The 22194-nt window shown below is 41.0% G+C and overlaps 2 protein-coding genes across 6 annotated transcripts in view; one reads left to right on the top strand and one right to left on the bottom strand.

Moving 5' to 3' along the window:
- Positions 1-4358: 4358 nt before the first annotated feature.
- On the top strand, positions 4359-12212 carry LOC115142797 (twist-related protein 2-like). Its single transcript, XM_029682547.2, has 2 exons — positions 4359-5695; positions 10700-12212. The coding sequence occupies exon 1, from the start codon at positions 4721-4723 to the stop codon at positions 5324-5326; it is 606 nt and encodes a 201-aa protein (XP_029538407.1). The 5' UTR covers positions 4359-4720; the 3' UTR covers positions 5327-5695; positions 10700-12212.
- Positions 7175-22194, bottom strand: part of LOC115142796 (histone deacetylase 7-like) — a 102184-nt gene continuing 87164 nt past the window's right edge. For 4 of the 5 annotated variants that reach the window (XM_029682544.2, XM_029682545.2, XM_029682543.2 and 1 more), the window contains 3 exons: positions 21241-21325; positions 19700-19898; positions 7175-7450 (listed from right to left, as the gene is read on the bottom strand). In XM_029682544.2, coding sequence (XP_029538404.1) covers positions 7228-7450; positions 19700-19898; positions 21241-21325 — 507 coding nt within the window. In that variant the 3' untranslated portion in view covers positions 7175-7227. Of the gene's footprint in view, positions 7451-12591; positions 18507-19699; positions 19899-21240; positions 21326-22194 lie in introns of those variants that run through there. The other variant, XM_029682546.2, reaches the window with a different exon arrangement.

Here is a 22194-nt window from a genome sequence, read left to right as displayed (position 1 = left end):
TGACACCCTTAAAGATTATGAGTAAACTAGCCAACAAACTCTACAAACTTGTTGGAGGAATTTGCTTTTTGTTTTGGTTGTGTTTCAGATTATTTTGTGTCCAATAGAAATTCATTATAAATAATGTATTTTGGAGTCAATTTTATTGTAAATAGGAATATAATGTTTCTATACACTTCTACATTAATATGGATGCTACCATGATTACAGATATTCCTGAATTAATTATGAATAATGATGAGTGAGAAATTACAGACGGTCAAAGATCATACCCCCAAGACATGCTAACCTCTCCTTTTATTATTAGATAATGGTGAGAGGTTAGCATGTCGATATTTATAAGAATATTTAGGGGTGTCAATAAAAAAATGTATTACTTGTTAAACAAAATCTCTTTCTCTGAGATATTGTATTAGTATAAAATAATATAATTTCCCAATTTTCTTGAGCATACATTAAAGCTCAGTATTTGAATGGTTTGTTTTATGCAGTCATTATTGCTCATCTTTATCAAGGGTGTCAATAATTTCAGACCCCACTGTATATCCCTTTGATATGGTGCAGTCTATTTGCACCTACAGGAGAGGTTCGTTATTACCCCCCCCCCCGAAAATAAAAGTCAAAAGAGAAACGGGCCGGAGTGTTTAGTGAAACATTATGTAGAGACTCTGACAAGGAAATGAAATGTGCAACATCAATCAGCCTATGAGGACGGAGATCAAACGGCCCTCCACACTCCTGCATCTGGTTCTGTTTGGACTGGCCTTTCTTTTTTCTCTTCCCCTCCTTTCTTTCTTCTCTCTTTTCCCTTCCTTTATTCCTCTCCCATTCTCTGTCCCTCTCTTTCTTTTCCCCTCTGTTCTGCGCAAGGGGTGCGCGTTCCCATGCTGTTCCTGTTAGGCTGTCGTTCGCTCATTCTTTCCATGATGGTGGCATGGAGGCATGCTCTGCTAAGGTAAGCAACCCCAAGGTTAGCCCTGGACGGCCCAACACAACAATGGGCTACGTGTCCCTCTTCACAAATCCACTGTCTTCAGGGAATTGACCTGGGAATTTTGGTTAAATTTTGGTTAAACATGTTAAAGTAAATGTTGTGTAAATAAGAACTGTTACAATTCCAATGTGATGTTCACTTTGGCAACAATGCGGTATTAGCATGTATAAACCTTTATAATCTCATGTAATAAGACTATGTCAGATTACATGTCAACATTTCAACAGACTGAAATTGGCTGGTCAATATGAGATTATTCTAAGACATTATAAGGGGGGCCATACATGATCTTAACAAGTCTTACATTGCATTTTAACTGCAGGATAATGCAGTATACCTACATGCTAAAGCACAGTGTTTACCTCCACTTCGATACCTTAGCTGCTGGAATTCCTATTCTGAGTTGATGGAAGTTGAGTGGAGTTGATCCCAGCTCTTTTCAATAGGCCCAAATTAAACGTGCCCTTTGCAATCACAGAGTTCACTAACCCCTCTCCAAAACCCCCCTCACAAATTCTCTATCTTTCTTCAAGTCCTGCTATAAAGCTGTCATAAGACAAATATAACATATGTCATAACCTAAAATGACAATTCGTATAAATTACTTGAAGTAACTATTCATGTCTACTGATACATTTGAAATCCACAAACTATGTTCATTGTCAAGATTTGAAATGGAAGGTTCTTTCTCATTCACTTTTTGCTGTCAACAGCTGTAACTATAGACAATGTTACGTATTCTTTATTTCTCATCCACGGTAAGAATTACTTTTGTATTATGATTATAAGACAGCTGTTCTAAGCTAATGTTACACATTTATAAGTTTGACTCTTGCAGAAATCGAGAGTAATGTTAAAGTATTTGAAATGGGAAATCTTAAGGATTGCACCTGTACAGATGTGTAACAACACTGTCATGCATGAAACGGTAAACCTATGCAACAGTTGGTTTTAATGCATATTATTGTCATATTATGTCATTTAAAAAATATATATATTTAACCTTTCTTTATTAACTAGGCAAGTCAGTTAATAAGAACACATTCTTATTTTCGAATGACGGCCTGCTGGGGAACAGTGGGTTAACTGCTTTGTTCAGAGGCAGAACGACAGATTTTTACCTTGTCAGCTTTGGGATTCAATCCAGCAACCTTTCAGTTACTGGCCCAATGCCTTAACCACTAGGCTACCTGCCACCCCCCACCCCTCCAAAGTAAAAGCAGTAAACAGAAAATAGTCATCCTATTTGTTTTAGTTTCAGTAGATATATATCCTTGACATATTGACAATTCTATGTGTGTGTGCGTGCGTTTCTACGTGTATTTGTATGAGTGTGTGTGTTGTTCCTTGTGGTGTGGCCCTGCAAGCCCAGATGTGTGTTCCCCTGGGTTACTGGTGTGGAGAGAGAACATGTGTCTACTCCGCCAGAGGGCATGGATGGCATAATTAGCAGCCCTCTCACCTTAGTGGTCACAGGGTCAGAGCTTATACAGGGTCAGAGCTGGGCCATCCCCATGGCTACATCTCTCCCATATAGTGTTTGCAGTGGATAATACATGGCGAATGAATGATTTAAATGGAGACACCCATTCTAGTTATTCTATTTCTATGGGATAATGATGGGAACATTAATACGGTAGATTTACCTGTCTGTTTTGAAAAGTTATTTAGAAATTCATATATTGACTGATCTTAATGTACTTTAGATTTACTAGGTTGTGTGGCATATTTTCTATTTTTATACTGAGAAAATGTCAATTCTCTGTGGCAGTATGGTATTAAGGTTTAAAGGTCATGAACAGGCAAAATCATGTTTAATGAAATTGGATAATACTTGAAGGAAACCAGATCAAAGTATGAAGACCAAAGTATGAAAAATGACTGTTGCTTCTACATTGATAAAGTTTGATCATAAAGTTACTGGTCTCCTCCCCCATGTCAAACACTTGGATTCACAATTAAGGTGACATCACCTTAATTCTCATTTTAATACACCAATGTTAACATTAAATTATCTTACCTAATTCAAATAAGTACCGCCTTGAAACCAACATCGGAGAAGGCGTGTTTGCAGAGGGGCGCGGTTTATATAGCTAAATAGCTACTCTACTCATGCCAAAATGTGACTGTAAGGGAGTCAACAAATATAATACAAATTGACCCTATTCATCGATGGCAAAGATACTTAAATGTTTGAGCTTTCATCTGTGTCTGGTGTTAGATAGTTACAGGCTAGCTAGGTCTTCAGACAGCATGGAACAAAGGGGGGGAAGGGACTTTCAAAACTCAGACGCTGTTGTCAAGTCAACACATCCGTCAGTGTTGCTATGAACCGCATCACAAGAGACATGCTAAATGGGAGATGAAGAAAACCTACGTAGAATTGATGCAATTTCAATGTTTTTTGAGTTGCTTTGTGTACCACCACATTTGCTTGAGATGATTTTACTGCAAGACTGCTCACTGCATCCAAGTTGCTTGACATTTCAAAGAGCTGTCAGTCGAGGCAAGCTCCCGCCCACTCAGTATTTTCACAATGACTGTTCAGGACTTTTCAAATAATAATCACAGTGGTGTTTTTTTAAGCTTGTGTGAGCTGTCTTGGTGAAATGTCTATTTAGGTATTTTTGTAAACAGAAACGCAAGATCACTGTTTGTGAAAATCCGTCTAAAGATATTAATCCACATGTTATTTTCCCCGACTGGCACTGAGGAGTGACCCTTGGCTCGAGGGATGTGTTTTTATAGTATCATGTGATAGATATTAACTATGGCACACACATATTAGGGAGATCACTTTGACACACTTAATAAATAATAAACACTTAATCCTATATCTTTATATAGAAAACTGTGGTCCTTGAGATATCATGCATCAAATGTTTTCAGTGTAAACTTAGTTTTAGGTATTACATCGACTTAATCTTCACATACCAAAGCATTCACATGTCAGCATATTCATGCAGTACTAACACAATGGCTTTTATCGTCCCCCTTAATCAACAAAGAAAATGTTTCATGTCTTAGAACTTGAAGAGCATCACAGACCTATGAGTCTCAAAGCATGTAATTAATTGATGAGAAGAGAGACAAGAGACAAACAGACAAGCGGGTGCAGGAGAAAGCCAGGAGTGCTCCAGCCGCAGAAATCTGGAACCTATAAAGACGTGGACAACTTCAGCAGCTTTTAACAAGGCCTCTCGCAATTGGCTGAGAAGGCTACTTACCCCCTTTTAAGCCATCCACCAACCTCAAGCTCACTTCCTGCTTCCAAACCACACCCAAAGAAGCCGGTGCTGTCCAATCGCAGCTGCCCGCAGGCCCAGAGTATGCGGGCGAGTATAAAGGGACAGGAGTTAGCCCAGCAAAGCAGATGGTTTGTTGTTGTTCTGCATGCAGGTTGAGGAGATTGAAAACTGTAGGTGAGGAATTCAGCAGAGACACAGGGAGAGACAGAAGTTTTGACTGGGAGTAAAGCCAAAAACCTATGGATCTTCAACAGATTGCAGATTAGAAACGTGAAGTGTATCGGCCTCATTCTTCTTGGTTTCACTGGAGGAAGAAGACTTCTAGGCCTTTGACTTTCTATCAGAACTTCCTGGGATAACGGTTGTCCCACACGGCTATCTGAAGAAGAGAAAAGACAGGGAAAGAGAGAAATAAAGTGCAAAAACCACCCTGCCTCGGAAGGGGAAGAAGGACGGTGGTCCTAAGAGGGAGGAGGAGATGCGCGAGGAGGTTTCCTGCGCCAACTCCCCCGAGGGGGGGCTGGGGGCCAGCGAGGAGGAGCTGGAGAGGGGCTCCAAGAAGAGCGGGCAAACAGGGGGCCGAAAGCGGGTGCCGTACCACAAGAAAGACAATCTGGGTCGGGTCGAGGAGAGGGCCATTGTCAGCGGGAGCCCCAACAGCCTGGTTCCGTCGGGGCCCAAGCGGCAGAAGAAGCAACAGAACTCCCCCATGGCGGTGGTGTGTGTGGCCCCTTCCTCGCTGGTCTCCAGCGGCCTCGGCTTAGGTTCGGGCGGCGAGCCCTTCGAGGACCTGCACACGCAGCGAGTGATCGCCAACGTGCGCGAGCGCCAGCGTACGCAGTCACTGAACGATGCCTTCGCCTCGCTGCGTAAGATCATTCCCACGCTGCCATCGGACAAGCTGAGCAAGATTCAGATCCTGAAGCTAGCGTCGCGCTACATCGACTTCCTCTACCAGGTACTGCAGAGTGATGAGATGGACGCCAAGCTGGCCAGCTGCAACTACTTGGCCCACGAACGGCTCAGCTATGCCTTTTCCGTCTGGAGGATGGAGGGCGCCTGGGCCATGTCAGCCAGCCACTAGTGTCCCCTATCTGTCCTGCTCTACCCGTCCTGTTCTGTCCTAACCCCACTATCTCTGTCCTCCACCTAAGCCACTATCTCTGCCCCCTATTGTAACCCCTAACCCACTATCGATGTAACCCCTAAAGCCACCATCTCTGTCCTCCTTTAAGCCATTATCTCTGCCCCTCCTTCTAACCACAACCCAGAGTCACTGTTCACTTCCCAACCTTTTTACCCATTCTGTCCCAATGTGTCACTCACCTATCCACTGCCCCATCACTCCCACCATACCCGTTCACCATTCGACCTTGCCCCTCCCCTTCCGCCTCAAATGCCCCCTGACAATGTAGCCCCTAACTCCACAAGCGTCTACGGTGCACCCCTGCAGGTATGTATAAAAACACACACACACACACACACACACACACACACACACACACACACACACACACACACACACACACACATGGCCAAACAGCCAGGTCTGTGGTTTCCCAAAAGTATCTTAAGTATATTGCTAAAACCTTGACAGGAGCATCGTTGAATCTGTGCTCTGTTATTCTTTTCAGATTTACCATGAGGTTATACCTTGATGTTTTTTTTTTAATGAACATGAATGACAACAATGATGAGAGCATGTGTTATCATTCAATACACCGGTTAGAAAAGTGGACACATCTGACATATTTGTGCATCGAAGTAATGTAAATATGCCTTTTCTAATTACATTTAACCAACCAAGTGGCCCTTGGGGTGATTCACAATGCAGGATCGTTAGCAAGCTAACCTTAGTAAACATTGCCAAACAAATGAGGATTTCCGACTCCAGCATGTTTAGAAAAGCGAGTTTTCTGTAATGTTCAGGTATGGATTTGCATCTTCCTCTAAGGAAGGCTGTTTTTATTTGTTTTGATTCAAGTTTAGTTACATTTCATGGTAAGTGGGAATGAGTAGGAAATAGTGCATGTTGTTTTTAATTTAATATGGCAAAATGTGCGCAATAGGTAAAAAGGTACAGCCTAATCCTAATCGATCAGTGGGTAAATGTATTTGATAAATGTCACATGTCCACTGCAGTTGTGCGTGAGTGCATGCACATCTCTGTGTGTTGGTAACTATTGTATAACTTTTAAAAAATGTATACATTTTTTTAACATCATAAAAATTAACAACATAGTTCAAACAAAATGACAAATTATGAAATAAGAGTATTTGCATACTAGTCTAAATGACAAATTATAACACCTAGTAATGTGGGATCATAATTACAATATAGAATATTACATTTGCGTTCTAATTTTTATTTCAACATATGGTGTGCAGTTTGACAATTTTGACAAGATGACAAACATAAAAATAAAAATAAACTATTTTATCAAATGATCAAATATCAAATTATTTATATACAGTAATTATAGTATAATAATTGTCTCCTTTTATCATTGATAATAAATTCTATCAAATTGGCTAAACATTAAAACAATAATATTTAAGTTACACAAATATTGTTGCTACGAAATGTCGTATTTCATGAAAAAAGCATTTTAATGAAAGATGTTACTGTAATATGTAACAGATTAGCATAACACTGAATCATTTTACACTTTTGACATAAATATTTAGCTATCTGTCTTGGTGTACTCTTAAGATAAGAAAAGTGAATGCCTGACTATAATTTTCTGTTTTACATAATAAATACCAGTAGCCCACTAGCTGAAAATCAAATTATTGTTATAGTGACAATATAACACTTTAATTCCGCAAATATATATATATAAAATATCATATAACATTTTCAACAACGAAAAATTGTTAAGTACATCAATGATCGTTGAATGTGTTCTTTTTTTTTTTTTTTACCATGGACTCAGTCTTAACAAAATTGTTGTACTTTTTAAGTATTTTTATCCAGAGCCTTATCTAACATACCTCAGGCAGACTAGACCAGAGGAAACAGAAACCGGGATCCTGCACAGGTATATCAGGCAAAATAAAGAGAGGGAAAGGGAAGGAAAGAGAAAAGGCAGATCTCCGTCCCTCTCTCTCTCTCCTTTTCTCCCCTGCAGCCTTGCCCTTTCTCCTCCAGGATCTTGTATCCAGTGTCGTGCAATCAGGCCCTGCCGGGTCCCAGACAAGCAGGAACCTTTAGATTGGAAACAGTTGTGAGGCATTAGGAAGGTGTATGTGCCAAGGGAGAGTTTGATGGTGTGTGTGCGCGCGAGCCAATGTATATATGGTGTGTGTGTGTGTATGTGTGTGTATGTGTGTGTGTGTGTGGGGGGGGGGGGGGTGCTTGTTTACGTGAAGTTTTGTGTATCACTGTGTGTAGCCTATACACTGGTATGTGTGTACTTGTGTGTTTACATGTGCATGTCTGTGTGTGTGTGTGTGTGTATACATACATGTGCGTGAGTGCATGCCATTTCTTCGATATCATCTGACTTTGTTATCTGCCTTTCCTCTCAGTCTCTTGAAGAATCACAAAGTAAACTTTGCGGAATTGGCGGACACTCACTCTTCTGAACGGAGATAAGAAGCTACAAGATAAGCGTTAATTAAAAGATAATAAGACGAGTGTGGGCTAACTGAAAAGCCTATCAGATAACCAGGAAGACAGGATGAAAAGGGAGAGGTAGGAAAGAATGACGAGCCACAGAAAGGATGATGCGGTGCAGAGAGCAGGGGGTAATCCATCAGAAGCCAAACTGTTGGTAATCCGTCAAAAACCAAACTCATGTAAACCTGGACTAGGCTGTCAAGGGAGAGCAGCACAGGAAAGGCAAAGCTTTAGAGCAAGAACACTCAATGTAACCCCTAACCCTAATCCTAACCCTAACCCAGCGTTTCCCAAACTTGGTCCTGGGGACCCCAAGGGGTGCATGCTTTGGTTGTTGCCCTCACACTACACAGCTAATTCAAATAATCCAAGCTTGATGATGAGTTCATTATTTGAATCAGTTGTGTAATAGTGCCCTAACTCCTAACCCTAACCTTAATTATAACTCTAACCTTAATTATAACCCTAACCTTAATTGTAACCCTAAGCCCTAACCCTTAAATAGCCGTTTTCCTTGTGGGGACCAGCGAAATGTCCCCACTTTTCAGAATTGCCCTTGTTTTACTATCCTTGTGAGGACTTCTGGTCCATGTGCAGTCTCCAGGTGTTCCCCTTACATTACTATACAATCCTCAACGGCCTCAAACGCCAGACTTTGAGAGTTCAACCACTGTGGTTGGAACCCCGACACATGGATGAGAATGTCCTTGAAGAGAAGCATAGTCATTATCTACTGTTCTGCATTCTAACATTACCCACTCACCTGTGGACAGTTAAATGAACTGAAATGGACAGTGTCAGTATAAGGAAGACCTAAAATGGTTGTAATTGATTCTGCTTTTAACATATCGGGGACAAAGAAGAATGAAGTGGGAAAGAAAATAGAAATTCCTTCCTAAAAGAAACGTGCGTGTGCGTATTTGTGTACGTTCACAGTATGCTCCCAGTGTGTGCACGAAACATATTTTTTTGTGTGCAACAAGTGTTCGGATAAGCTGTGTGTTTATGTGAGTGGTGCATCTTGGGTGCATTTGTGTGGCTATTTTATGAGGATGTGCGTGTTGTTGGTTGCATGTGTGTGAAGCATGTGGTGTGTATTTAAGCGGATATGCGTGTTACTGGCTGTATGCATGTGTGTATGTGTGTAAAAATGTGGATCTGTGTTTTGCTGGGTGTGTGTGTGTGTGTGTGTGTAGCTGTGATTTAGAATAGACTGCTGTGTTTAACCTGGCAACAACACGCAGTGCTCCACTCTGTTTATCCTCCAATTAAAGGGCTGTCACTGTTCTTCCCTCTGCCAGAACCTCTGGCTCTGCATGTGTTTGAGTTGGTTGCAGTTCCTTTGGACTGATCTTGGACCAGTCCAAAGTAACATGTGCATGTGTTTTGGGGTTTCCATTTTCACGTTGGATCTGATCTCAAACCAGCTGTTATAGGTCCTCTGCGGCACATCTGCTTTTTTTAAGAGCTTCAGAGCCTTGCAAACAGGCCGGTGGTTCCAAGAGTTGTGGGCTTCTGATACTCATCTTTATTTTTAGGGGTTTGAACTTTGAGCTGATGCTAGAGCAGGTGCTGTGTGGATGGATGGATGTGTGTGCATGGGCTGGGCTGTTCCAACAGCTGTAGTGCGTATGTAGTGTACGTAGTGCGCCCCTGAGTTTGGGTTTGACACGTATGCAGGAGCAGAGCACAAACCAAGTGGGAGTGTGTAGAAACAATAGGCCAAGTTAAGATATTGGTCTAATGCAAAGGGAGGTATGATATAGCTCTCAATCTATTATCAATACAGTGTTACAGTCCATGTCAGGCAATAGGCAACAAAACAATATACATCATCCATGTGTTAAAGGTATAGCTCAGCGAAATTGCATATTTAGATAGGAAACACATATCTAAATGATGCAATATCACCGAACTATCCCTTTTAAGTTGTTGTACACACAGGTTTAACATGAGTAGGCCTCTGCCTTAGAGGCGTTGCAGATGAGGTCAATGCGGCGTAGGAAGACTAAAATGCTGCTATGCAAAGTGTGTGTGCATGTTTGTGCCTAAAACTGCATCAGTTGCTCCTTTGTAAATCAGCCGCACTTAACTTTTCATTTTGGGAGAAAGGGAGATACACAAATGCCAAGGAGGCTCGACAGGATAGCTATTGTTACTCTGCCCAAATGCAGGCAGAAGAATGGGATCTACTGTACTTTTGTTCAAAGTGACGCTAAGATCACACAACTTGTTATTTGCTGCTGTAGCGTACCCCCTTTTGGTATACCGAGAAAACAAGTCATTCCTGGCAATTAGTGCATTAGGACGTAAGCACAGCCATCTGAAAGAGGACACCCACAAACACACATGCTTAGTGGACAGCTTTCTCTCTCTTGTCTTTGTCCCTCTTCCCTTTCTCTCTTCCTCTCTCTTATCTTTCTCTCTCAGCATGAAAAGAAACACTGTAATTACAGACAATTGGGAACACTCCAGATGGAATATTTGCTTGTTAAACAAGAGAAATAGCAGAAGGTTAGCGATGTTGGCTTTTTTTTGACACTATGTGAGAAGAATTAGCTTTGTTTGCCGGTTTATGTGTTTGTTTGGGACAACGACTTGCACGCACGACACATTAACGACTTCTCTGCGGATTTTCGCTCTCAGATATTATTTTCCTATACCGACAAAATGTACACATCCATGTCGGTTTCTTCAGTAAAACATTTTTTTTTTTAAGACGTTTTTTTGCATCAGGCTGTGTGGTTGAATTAGGCTGAGATATGAGGTATAAAACGCTAAAACCAAGATAGAAACTGTTGTTGACGCAGTATATGTTTCTTTCTCTTTTTTTAGGAAGGACGCCAAATGGATGGACTCATCTCCCTCTCTTTAAAAGGTCTGTTCCTGTCGAACCAGTAGTTCCCCCCGCTATACCCTTATCTCCCCTTCTTTGGAAGCCCTGCCCCACAGACATGGGCATTGGACCGGACACATGCTTCGGTTTAAGGACAGATATCCAGTCGACTCTCCTTTTGCAGCCTGACAGACAGTATGATAATGCCAACATACAGTATGTGACAAACTTCGGAACTGAAGTGAGGAGGATACGTAAGGGTCACATGATGAACTTTCTGTACGTTAAAAACGTCCAACGCATCGGCCCTGTCCCTTTCCCTTTATGCCACTTCAAAAGACTCTTTAAAAGAGGAAGATTCTTTGACCACTGAGATGACTTACGATCGTGATAATTGCAGTGATGATCGTCATAAGGATGCCAGAGTAATCGATAGCTGGTGGTCCCAGCCCAACGAATGTTTACAGCAAAGATGCTTATAAGCTTTAGGCTTTTCAACCTCAAATGTATAGGTAGGAAAAGCCAAAGAAGCCCGACGCACATTTTCAGCAGTTGTATAAACGAATCGGCTTGATTTCTGTTGCCTTGTACATGTTTTTCTCTGTGTTGCATTATTTCCCTTCACAGCGAATGGATTTAGCATGTGCATATGCATATTACATTATAATGACTTTATATTAGAGTAATTAAGCAATAATCTATGCAGGCAACCTGTAATACATGAGTAATGCACACAGTTTTGTAGCATGCACAGATTATGGATAGATTAGACACAGATTATGGATAGATTAGACACAGATTATGGATAGATTAGACACAGATTATGGATAGATTAGACACAGATTATGGATAGATTAGACACAGATTATGGATAGATTAGACACAGATTATGGATAGATTAGACACAGATTATGGATAGATTAGACACAGATTATGGATAGATTAGACACAGACATAGTGGATAGATTCCATTAATGTCTTTCTGATATATTGTTACTTGTCTGTAGGATTTAAGTATGAAAAAACCTAATATGCAAAACAACAATGAAATAGTACATTACATAAAGAGTAACAGATAACATTTTGTTGTACTTTGTGCAAGTGACGGTCTAGTAGTTTTAAATGCAAGACGAGAGGAAAATATAGTTTGAATATTGTAAGTTTAGTAATTCCTCAGGATTTCTCTTTAAGATTGTGCATAGTACTTACTGCAATACCCTATCAGTAAATGTATTAAGAATGGAAAACAGTGCCATGTACTTTTTAAAAACATTTGATAAATTTAGATTTTGTGCTACTGGGTATTGCTAGGTCACGGCAATGTTATCTGATATACTGTCGCCAGAAAATGTAGTTTGTCAATATTTTTTCATCCTAATGCTCAGCTGTGGTGCTCTTATATTTTTTTTGTCTCCAGCTTTTCATTACATGAGCTCCTGTGGAAAATAATAATAAATGCTGTTTTAATAAAATACCACTGAAATAAGTCTGGAAAAAGCCCATTTTCAAAGACACGTTGCATCTTTCTGTCTCGTAGAAACTTGTCTAACACTGTGCACATATTGAGAGTGTAGTATGCATAACAAAGAGTACATGGATACACAAAGACAATGTCTTATATGTTATATCTTATAAAACAAGATACAAAAGAAGTGGATAGCAATACCCTTTGTATTTGGACACAGCAAGGCAGGATCCAAGATTTTTGTCAAAATGTGTTACATTACCAAATCATGTGTTTTTACATTACCGAAATAGCTGAGTGCTTGGTGTCCAGTAAAATTGGTGTCCAGTAAAAAGAAATTGGTGTCCAGTAATATATTGCCCAATATTTCAAACATTATTGAAAGGATACAAAATATACACTTCAGAAAAAAACTACGTTGAGAACTTGAATTACCCTTTTATTGAGGAAAACAGTTTATAGAAAAAAATATAGAAAAAAAAACAAAACACAACATTATTTTTTACTGTACAAGTACAAACCAATAAAGACAAACAGTGAGAAGAAAATCCCTATCTAATCTCTACTTGGCTTGTTTTCTAAATTAAGATTCAGTTCAATAAAGCGTCCTTTCTATAGGTTTGTCAGTATAATTCAAAGCACAGGATGTCTGTATTTTGGTCTCAGTAGCTATCGACAACATCAATAACCAACCACTCAGAGGAAGAGCAATCATTCATATTAAGACAATTAAAGGGATTAAAGGGATTGTTGATTCTCAAAAAATAGAATTACATTTACAGAACACAAATATTCTCAGAAGAATTTAATTAAACCGGAAATAAACCACAATAAAATATGAAATAGGACCTTTCTGAAAAAGATATCAAGAATGTATTTGTGGTGGCCATTTTGTTCTACTTGATCATAGGTAAATGTATTATTTCATTCTCAATGATGTCATTTTCACATTGTCAATGTCATTAATATCATACATATATTGCAGGGTCTTGTCAAGTACACTCTTCAAAAAAAAGGTCCTATCTAGAACCTAAAAGGCTGTCCCCATAGGAGAAGTCTTTGAAGAAACATTTTTGGTTTCAGGTAGAACCTTTTTGGGTTCCATGTAGAACCATTTCCACAGAGGGTCCTACATTGAACCCAAACGGGTTCTACCTGGAACCAAAACGGGTTCTATCTGGAATCAAAAATAGTTATCCTATGGGGACAACCGAATAACCCTTTTGGAACCCTTTTTCTAAGAGTGTACGGTCTTGGTTGTATAATGTATATTATACAGCACCATTATAAACTATAACATGATAGTTGAAATGAACCTGTAGCACCATCAGATTTTCATAAAACACAATACATAAGCACAGCACTGCAAAGGAATTAAAAGGACAACATAGACATCTATTACATCATTATCTCATGGAAAGGGCCAACAAGAAATGTAAGCAGTTTTTAATCCTTCTTTGGTGATATTTAGCTGCAAAATCTCTGTTTAGATACAATTACTATCAGGAATTCACAAGAATCTTTGAAGTTATGCTCAGAGGCCCTACCAGTCCACGACTGGCATAATGTTCCTATAAGACTTTTCGGCTTTTATTTCTCTCAACCTGTGTCCAATTGTTCTACATGGAAAGTCAACTAGCTCAACAAGCTAACTCCGACGGCTAAATGCTAACTGTCCAACAGCACTTTGGTCCAGGAACAAAAATCATTGACTGTTTTTGTAAATAGAGTGGTTTCAGATGTGAACAAATCCTAGTTCACCTGTCTTTTAGATTTGTAGAAAAGCAAGTATCAAGAAATACAGCCTATAGGATATATAAAATAGAGCAGCATGTCAATCAATCCACATGTTAAAACACTGGTCTTTGTGAAATCACAACAGAACAACAATAAAAAAAAGAAGGCATCACCAGAGTGGAATACACGTCAAGAATAGGTCATTTTACTAAAGCACAATTCCAATACATCGTAAGTGCATTTCTTTTTTGTGAGTCCGGTGTTGTCTACATACAACTTTTAAGTGCCATCCATAGTTAAACAACTCATTTATAGTAACTGATCTGAAGTCCATTCAACTGTTTTAATAATCTGCGTTAAACCCAGCACCATTATTAATAATATATATTTTTTAAACTTTATGTTAACCCTTGCAAGCTGCCAGCCCAGACAGCATACCAATCTGCGTCCTCAGTGCATAACAGACCAGCTGGCTGGAGTGTTTACAGACATATTCAACCACTTGCTATCCAAGTCTGTTGTCCCCACTTGCTTCAAGATGTCCACCATTGTTCCTGTACCCAAGCAAGCTAAGATAACTGAACTAAATGACTATCGCCCCATAGCACTCACCTATGAAGTATTAGCATAGCACTCATCATGAAGTATTTTGAGAGTCTCGTCAAGGACCATATCACTTCCACCTTATCCGACACCCGAGACCAATTACAATTTGCATACCACCCTAAAAAGATCCACGGATGATGCGATCACCGTTGCACTGCACACCGCCCTATCCCACGTGAACAAGAGGAATACCTATGTGAGAATGTTGTTTATCTCTGCTTTCAACACCATTAGTGCCCTCCAAGAAAATAACCTCTCCCTCAATGTAAAAAAACAAAGGAGCTGATCGTGGACTATAAGAGACAGAAGAGGGAGCACACCTCCATCCACATCGACGGGGCTGCATTTGAGAGGGTCAAAAGCTTTGAGAGGGTCAAACGTTTTTTTGGCATGCACATCACTGAGGACCTGAAATGGTCCCACCACACCGACACCATAGTGAAGAAGGCGCAACCGCGCCTCTTCAATCTCAGGCGGCTGAAGAAAATCAGCACTTCTACAGATACACCATTGAGAGCATTCTGTCGCGGTGCATAACCGCCTGGTATGGCACCTGCACCGCCCTCAACTCCATGGTTCTCCAGAGGTTGATGCAGTCAGCCCAACGCATAACCAGAGCCATGCTGTCTGTACTCCAGGACATTTACAACACTCAGTATCAAAGGAAGGCCAAAGAGATCATCAAGGACTTCAGCAACCTGAGCCACAGTCTGTTCACTCTGCTACCATCTAACAGACAGAGACAGTACCGAGAGTCTGAAAAACAGCTTCTATCACCAGGCCATCAGACTGTTGAACAGCCATCACTAGCCGGCTACCTGCCCGGTAATCTACCCTGCACCTTGAGACTAATGCCCCATGTACAGTGCATTCGGGAAACTATTTAGACCCCTTGACTTTTTCCACATTTTATTGTGTTACAGCCTTATCCTAAAATGGATTAAATAAACATTTCCCTCATCAATCTACACACAATACCCCATAATGACAAAGCGGGAAAAAAAGTTGTTTATCATTTTTTGCAAATGTATTAAAACAACAACAAAAAATGCCTTATTTACATAAGTATTCAGACCCTTTGCTATGAGACTCGAAATTGAGCCCTGTTTCATTGATCATCCTTGATGTTTCTACTTGTTCGGATTCCACCTGTGGTAAATTCAATTGGAGCTTTGACAGAGCTCCAGAGTTCCTCTGTGGAGATGGGAGAACCTTCCAGAAAGACAACCATCTCTGCAACACTCCACCAATCAGGCCTTTATGGTACAGTGGCCAGACGAAAGCTACTCCTCAGTAAAAGGCACATGACAGCCTGCTTGGGTTTAAAGGTCCCTAAAGGACTCTCAGACCATGAGAAACAAGATTCTCTGGTCTGACTAAACAAAGATTGAACTCTTTGACCTGAATGCCAATTGTCAAGTCTGGAGGAAACCTGGCATCATCCCTACAGTAAAGAATGGTGGTGGCAGCATCATGCTGGGGGGGGGGTGTTCTTCAGTGGCAGGGACTGGGAGACTAATCAGGATCGAGGGAAAGATGAACAGAGCAAAGTACAGAGAGATCCTTGATGAAAACCTGCTCCAGAGTGCTCAGGACCTCAGACTGGGGTGAAGGTTCACCTTCTAACAGGACAACGACCCTAAGCACACAGCCAAGACAACGAAGCAGTGGCTTCGTGACAAGTCTCTGAATGTCTTTGAGTGGCCGGACTTGAACCTGATCGAACATCTCTGGAGAGACCTGAAGATAGCTGTGCAGTGACGCTTCCCATCCAACCTGACAGAGCTTGAGAGGATCTGCAGAGAAGAATGGGAGAAACTCCCAAAATACAGGTGTGGCAAGCTTGTAGCGTCATACCCAAGAAGACTCAAGGATTTAATCACTGACAAATGTGCTTCAACAAAGTACTGAGTAAAGGGTCTGAAAACGTATTTAAATGTGATATTTCAGTTCGTTTTTTTAAAATACATTTGCAAAAATGTCTAAATAACTGTTTTTGCTTCGTCATTATGGGATATTGTTTGTTCTCGTTCTGTCATTTCTTTATTTCTTGTTTTGATTATTTGTATATATGTATTGTATTTGTATGACATTCTACTGCACTGTTGGAGCTAGTCAAATCAAATGTTATTGGTCACATACACATATTTAGAAGATGTTATTGTGGCTGTAGTGAATAAGCATTTCGCTGCACCTGTTATAACACCTGCAAATCTGTGTACGTGACCAATACATTTTGATTTGATTTTGACATCCATAAACATTTATTTTGTGTGTGGTCAAGCATAGAGTAGGACTTCTCCGTACAGTATGGCGGTGTGTGTAATTGGCTGAAACAGCTTTGGAACGTTTGAGCCGACTGTCTGTGTTTCCTGATTGAATTGTCTCACTGATCATATGATTCATTCCTAATAACAACTGCTGTCTGAAAGGGAGTGTTAAAAAGGTCTTACCTTCACTTTGCATGTTTTTCTGTCCTATAGAAGAAAAACAACTATAAAAACCTCAGGGCCATGCTCAGACCTTTCAGGGGGCAGGTGCTCCCCCCCAAAAAAATGCACCCCCCACCAAAAAAAATAATACTAATTCATATCTTGAAATTCCTAACATACAAATGCCTCTGTTGTGAAAACGTTTACATTTTTGAGCATAGTAGGGCCAGTAGTATTGTTAAATCTCTGTACATGGCAGACTGGGAAACTGGTACAACCGGGCGTGTGGGTTGACACAACCAATGGACGGGCGTGTGGGGTGGCGAACTTGACGACGTCACAATGACTTGGTTCTGAACCACAATTGATTTTTTTATTTTTTACAAAAAATACATTTTGGGGGGAAATTATACCACCACCCAAAAGGCCACTTTGAAGACTGGAAGGGAAAAGGGGCATATGCTTTGCACAGGTATCCATGCACCTGAATCATAGGGTTCGTTATGTGATGATAAAAAAATATGACCATTATGTATTGACATTTGCAATACAATATGCAATCGATAAAACTTACAATAATTCAATCAGCTTAAAAACACAAGTATGATCATTCATATGTTTTTTTATCACCAATCCCAGGAGAGCTTCAATGGGGTCTATACTGTCATTCTCTCCTTGGTTCACATGACAAAATGCACAGTGCAAAAAAAAGTCTGAACAAAATTCTCAGTCTCCTCTCTCTCTTTTTCTTCATTTGGTTGGCGACGCATAAATACGAATGACATCATCGGAATGAGATGCGTTTTAGGTGTCCCCTGGTGAGTGTCCAATGTCTGTTTTCCTTCATAGTGACTTCCTGTGGGGACGTGGGACAACTTCCTACTTCCTTTTGTGATTCGGCCTGGCGATGCTCCGCGGTAACCTGTGACCAAGGCAACAAAAAGTTGTCCTTTTCCCCAGAGAGACTCTGTTTACAGCCAGCTGTCTAGCTGGTCTTTGTCAAGTCACTTCATGATACAAGTCAAGTCGTAACCTTCCCAGTGGTGTTTGAAAGCGGTTTGGAGTAAGGGTGTATATTTCACCCTTCCAGTTTCTGCTCAGGTCTGGTGCTCCTCTCCTTCTGTGTGTCCTCACAATTCAATTGTGTCCTCACAATTCACAATGTTACATGGTAATGGAGGAGTAACACACCCGGAAAGGCACGGAGTGGCATGTCAAGAACACAAGTGTTCATTGTCCTTCCTCTTGGTCCCTGTTAATGGGATGTCTTCTCAGTGTGTGGTTAAGTTGCGGTCGAAGCAGGCGAGTGGTCTTAGTAAGGCCAGTTGTACTGTGTTCCGATGAGGTGTAGGAGTGTGTGAGGCGTACACTAGTCAGTTTGACTATTGAGGTCAGAATGTGGTCCGTATAGTGACAACTGGAGGCAGTGGATTCTGGTCAAGTGAAGCAGCGCCGAGTGGATGACAGTGGATGACAGTGGAGGACAGTGTGTTTGTCTGTGTGATAGGTTTATCAGAAAGTGCACTTGTCTACATGGAGTCACAGTCCCCCTCCATGAGTTCATCTCTGTGTGTCCGGAATAGCAGGGAGAGAGGAGAGAATAGATTTATATGGCATGCTGGTGTATAGCCTATTGCAGTAGTACAGCGTTAAATGTTGTATATTTCCACAGGATACAGATGTTGCAAATAGTTCTAGAGAATACGGATGCAAGAGCCTTTAAGCAAATAGATGTGATGCATATGTTTGAAGACAACACCTGTTTGAATCGGGTTTTAAAAGGGAGAGAAGTGGCGGTGTCAATGTTGTGTCTTTTGTCAGGGCGCGGTATAGCTAATGGGCAAACGGAATGCTATACCTTGAGAAATATGAATGTGTTTTTGTTTTCCCACACTCTCTTCCATAGAAATTAGAACACTAATTGATTTATCTTCTGGTTCAAAAGCCTAGGGATTAGTGTTGGAAAATAGCACTAATCAAAAGCAGTATGGTGATATGCAGCTGACAGCTGAGGGCCTAATATTTGAAATGTAGTAAGGCGATGTTTTAATTGAATACATATTTTTTTTTTTAAAGGGATGGTTCACTGATGATTTTCCTTTCCGTCCAGGAAAGACAATGCTAGGCAGAGGCTGCTGAAAGTAACTAAATAACCTACATTTGCACTTAGGTCGAAAAAAAAACAAGCCCACATTTGAATTTGGATTGAACCATCCCTTTAACTATAATTTCATGTCATCACACTTCACTTAATATTTCATTATATTATATTGATATCATATGTGACTACAGGGTGTCAGTGATGTTACCTGTCTGTTTGGACGTCTTGAGTGAACCATCCCTTTTAATATCATTTCACGTTATCACTTCACATGATATTATATTATCTTGAAATTATATGAGATGACATTGTGTCAGTGGTGTTACTACATGTTGTCAGTGCTGTTACTACATGGTGTCAGTGCTGTTACTACATGGTGTCAGTGCTTTTGTTGGCCTGGTCTTGTTTGATGTTTTTAGAATGCAGAGTTTTTAAAACACCATTATGATTATTCTTTTGGTGAGATCGATGCGCAGTTTCTCTAGTGATAAATCAGAACAAAACCAAATGCACAGTGCATTTAATGTCCACTTTAATGTCCACTTTTTTTTTTTTTTTTTACGAAATCGACAACCGTGACTATTTCAAATAAATGATCAAACTGAAGACGAACCGAGCTCAAATAAAAGCACAAATCGCTCAGCACTAGTACTGTTACCTGTCTGTGGCGAGGCTAGCCATGGAGAGAGAGGCCATGGAGAGAGAGGCCATGGAGAGAGAGGCCATGGAGAGAGAGGCCATGGCGGACACTGTGTTGTTGTGGTCCTCTGAGTTCCGTCTCAGACTCTGTCCCTGGGCTTGCAGGTAGGACTGATCCACTGTGTGGGCCACTGCCCTCAACGACCGCCAGTACTCACCTGGATAGAGAGGGAGAGAAATAGAGAGCAAGAGTGAGAGAGATGGAGAGAGAGAGAGGGCAAGAGAGAGTGAGAGAGATTTTTTTCGGGGGGGGGGGGTTGGGTTTCATGTTGCCTCCGTGGCGAGTACTGTCTTTGAAATGTGTGAACTGTATTCTATATTAAGCAATATTGCAGCTACAGTAATATTTGTCTGTGTGTGGTCGGAATAGAGGATCAATACGGCCATTTTAATTCAGCATATCACAAGAACACACATTATGCCACATTCACATGCCATCAATCCCATCTGCAGAACAAGCTTGATTTATACAATATTTTGAGTTCTGACATTAGCATAAATCAATATGGGTTCATACTTCTCATCTTCTCAAGCTCTTTTCGTTTAGGACATGCGTGTGTCTCTTGACACATGGCGGAAGGAAAATAAATCATTGGATATTTGTGTGTTGAAGAGCCTTGGTGTGTGTGATGTGTGTGTAAGAGAGAGAGAGAGAGGGGGCCATAGTGTGTTTGTGTGTGTGCACGCATGTGTGTGTTCCCAGTATTCACCACACATATATTTCACCCTCTGCCTAAATGAAGGGGCTTAACATTCTTGTGGCTTTGCAAATATTTTGTATTAATCTAATTGGATTGGGATAACATTTGTGCGCAATCAAGAGGGGATGTTGTGAAGGTCGTGTGCCAAAGAAGTGTTTGAAGTTAATTGGAGCCAGGAAGGCTCTCTCTATGTGTGTGTGTGTGTGTGTGTGTGTGTGTGTGTGTGTGTGTGTGTGTGAGAGAGAGAGAGAGAGAGAGAGAGAGAGAGAGAGAGAGAGAGAGAGAGAGAAGAGAGAGAGAGAAGAGAGGGAAGGAAAGAATGAGAAGGAAGGAGGGATGAAGGCAGGAGAAAGGGATGGATGGAGAGTGAGGTGGTCAGAGAGAGAGAAATGACAGCAAGATAGATGGGGAGAGGAGGTACTACAGATAGAGGGATAAAATAAATATAATGACCGAGGCTGGAGTGGTAGAGATGGAAGAGATGTGGGAAAGAGTGGACGGAACAAGAGAGGTGCACAGGGAAGGCTTGAAGAAAGACAACGAGAGAGAGGGACGTGCAGAGTAAGAGAAGTAAAGGGAGACCGAGAGAAAAGAAGATGGGGAGAGAGGGAGAGAAAGAGAAGTGAAAATAAAAACACAGCAAGCGAGAGACTGAGATGGTGTAAGAAAGAGAGAGAGACTGAGATAGAGGGAAGATACTCTAGGGTGAAAGACAGATTGGCAGAGGGAAGAGTGATGAAGACAGTAAGACAATGATCATGAGAGAGAAAGTAGATAGTGTTTATCATCAGATGTTTACCCTGGGCCTGTATGACTCGCTGTAGAGAGAGGACAGCGTTGCGACAGGGTCTCCTCTCCAGAACAGCTTGAGACAGGGGCTCCACCTGGAAGGGAACACACACAGAGGAAGACAGGGGGGACGTCAAACATTGGAGTAAAACATCACACACACAGAGACAGGCACTCAAACACACATACGCGTTGCACGCACACACATAGCACGCGACACACATAGACACACACACACACACATGCACACACACACACGCACACACACACAAAAGCGGTGGGTGTGATGTACTAAAGTGAAAGACCTTATATCCCTCTAAGGACATATTATGCCTCCCCTGCCAACAGGTGTGTTGCTGGCACTGCATGGCTAGAGCAAAAGCCTGAACCCACAACAGGGTAAGACTACCCAACACTGCCCTAGACAATAATATAAGGTCAGCAATGTTCTGTTTTCCCTAATGGTTATGGTTAGGATTTAGGGAGGGGTAAGATCTGCCTAAGGGGCAACATCCTCCCGCAGGGTAAAGGCATCAGCACCTTTCAGTTCAGCTGGCAGCTAGCCAAAGTTGGCTAGACGAACCGAAAGAGTGTGCTCGCATACTGCCCTTAAAAGACATTCGCTTGAAAAACAAGAAAAAAAATGGCAATAGTACTCTTTGGCCATTTTGAGAAGCCGTAGCCACTTTCTCAAAATAGTCAGAATTAATCTACGATAACTCAAGGTATCTATCATTAATTTTGACGATTTTTGCAGATGAGATCTTAGTCGCACAATTTTACATCTGACTAAGATTGGTGCAGCATTTCTCAATGAAAACGTGCATAAAAACGAGTCGAATAAAAACGTTGAATGAAAACAAAGACTTTATTGAAGAATCCCTACAGTTGACCATTCACAGACGAAAGGGCGTACACTTCGACTCTTGAACTTTAGCTGGCCTCGAGAAAAAATGTGGTGTCC

The sequence above is a fragment of the Oncorhynchus nerka genome, linkage group LG15 (assembly GCF_034236695.1).
Source record: "Oncorhynchus nerka isolate Pitt River linkage group LG15, Oner_Uvic_2.0, whole genome shotgun sequence".
Lineage (NCBI taxonomy): Eukaryota > Metazoa > Chordata > Actinopteri > Salmoniformes > Salmonidae > Oncorhynchus > Oncorhynchus nerka.
Note: the sequence above shows the minus strand (reverse complement) of the source record. Positions and strands in the feature narration are given on the sequence as shown.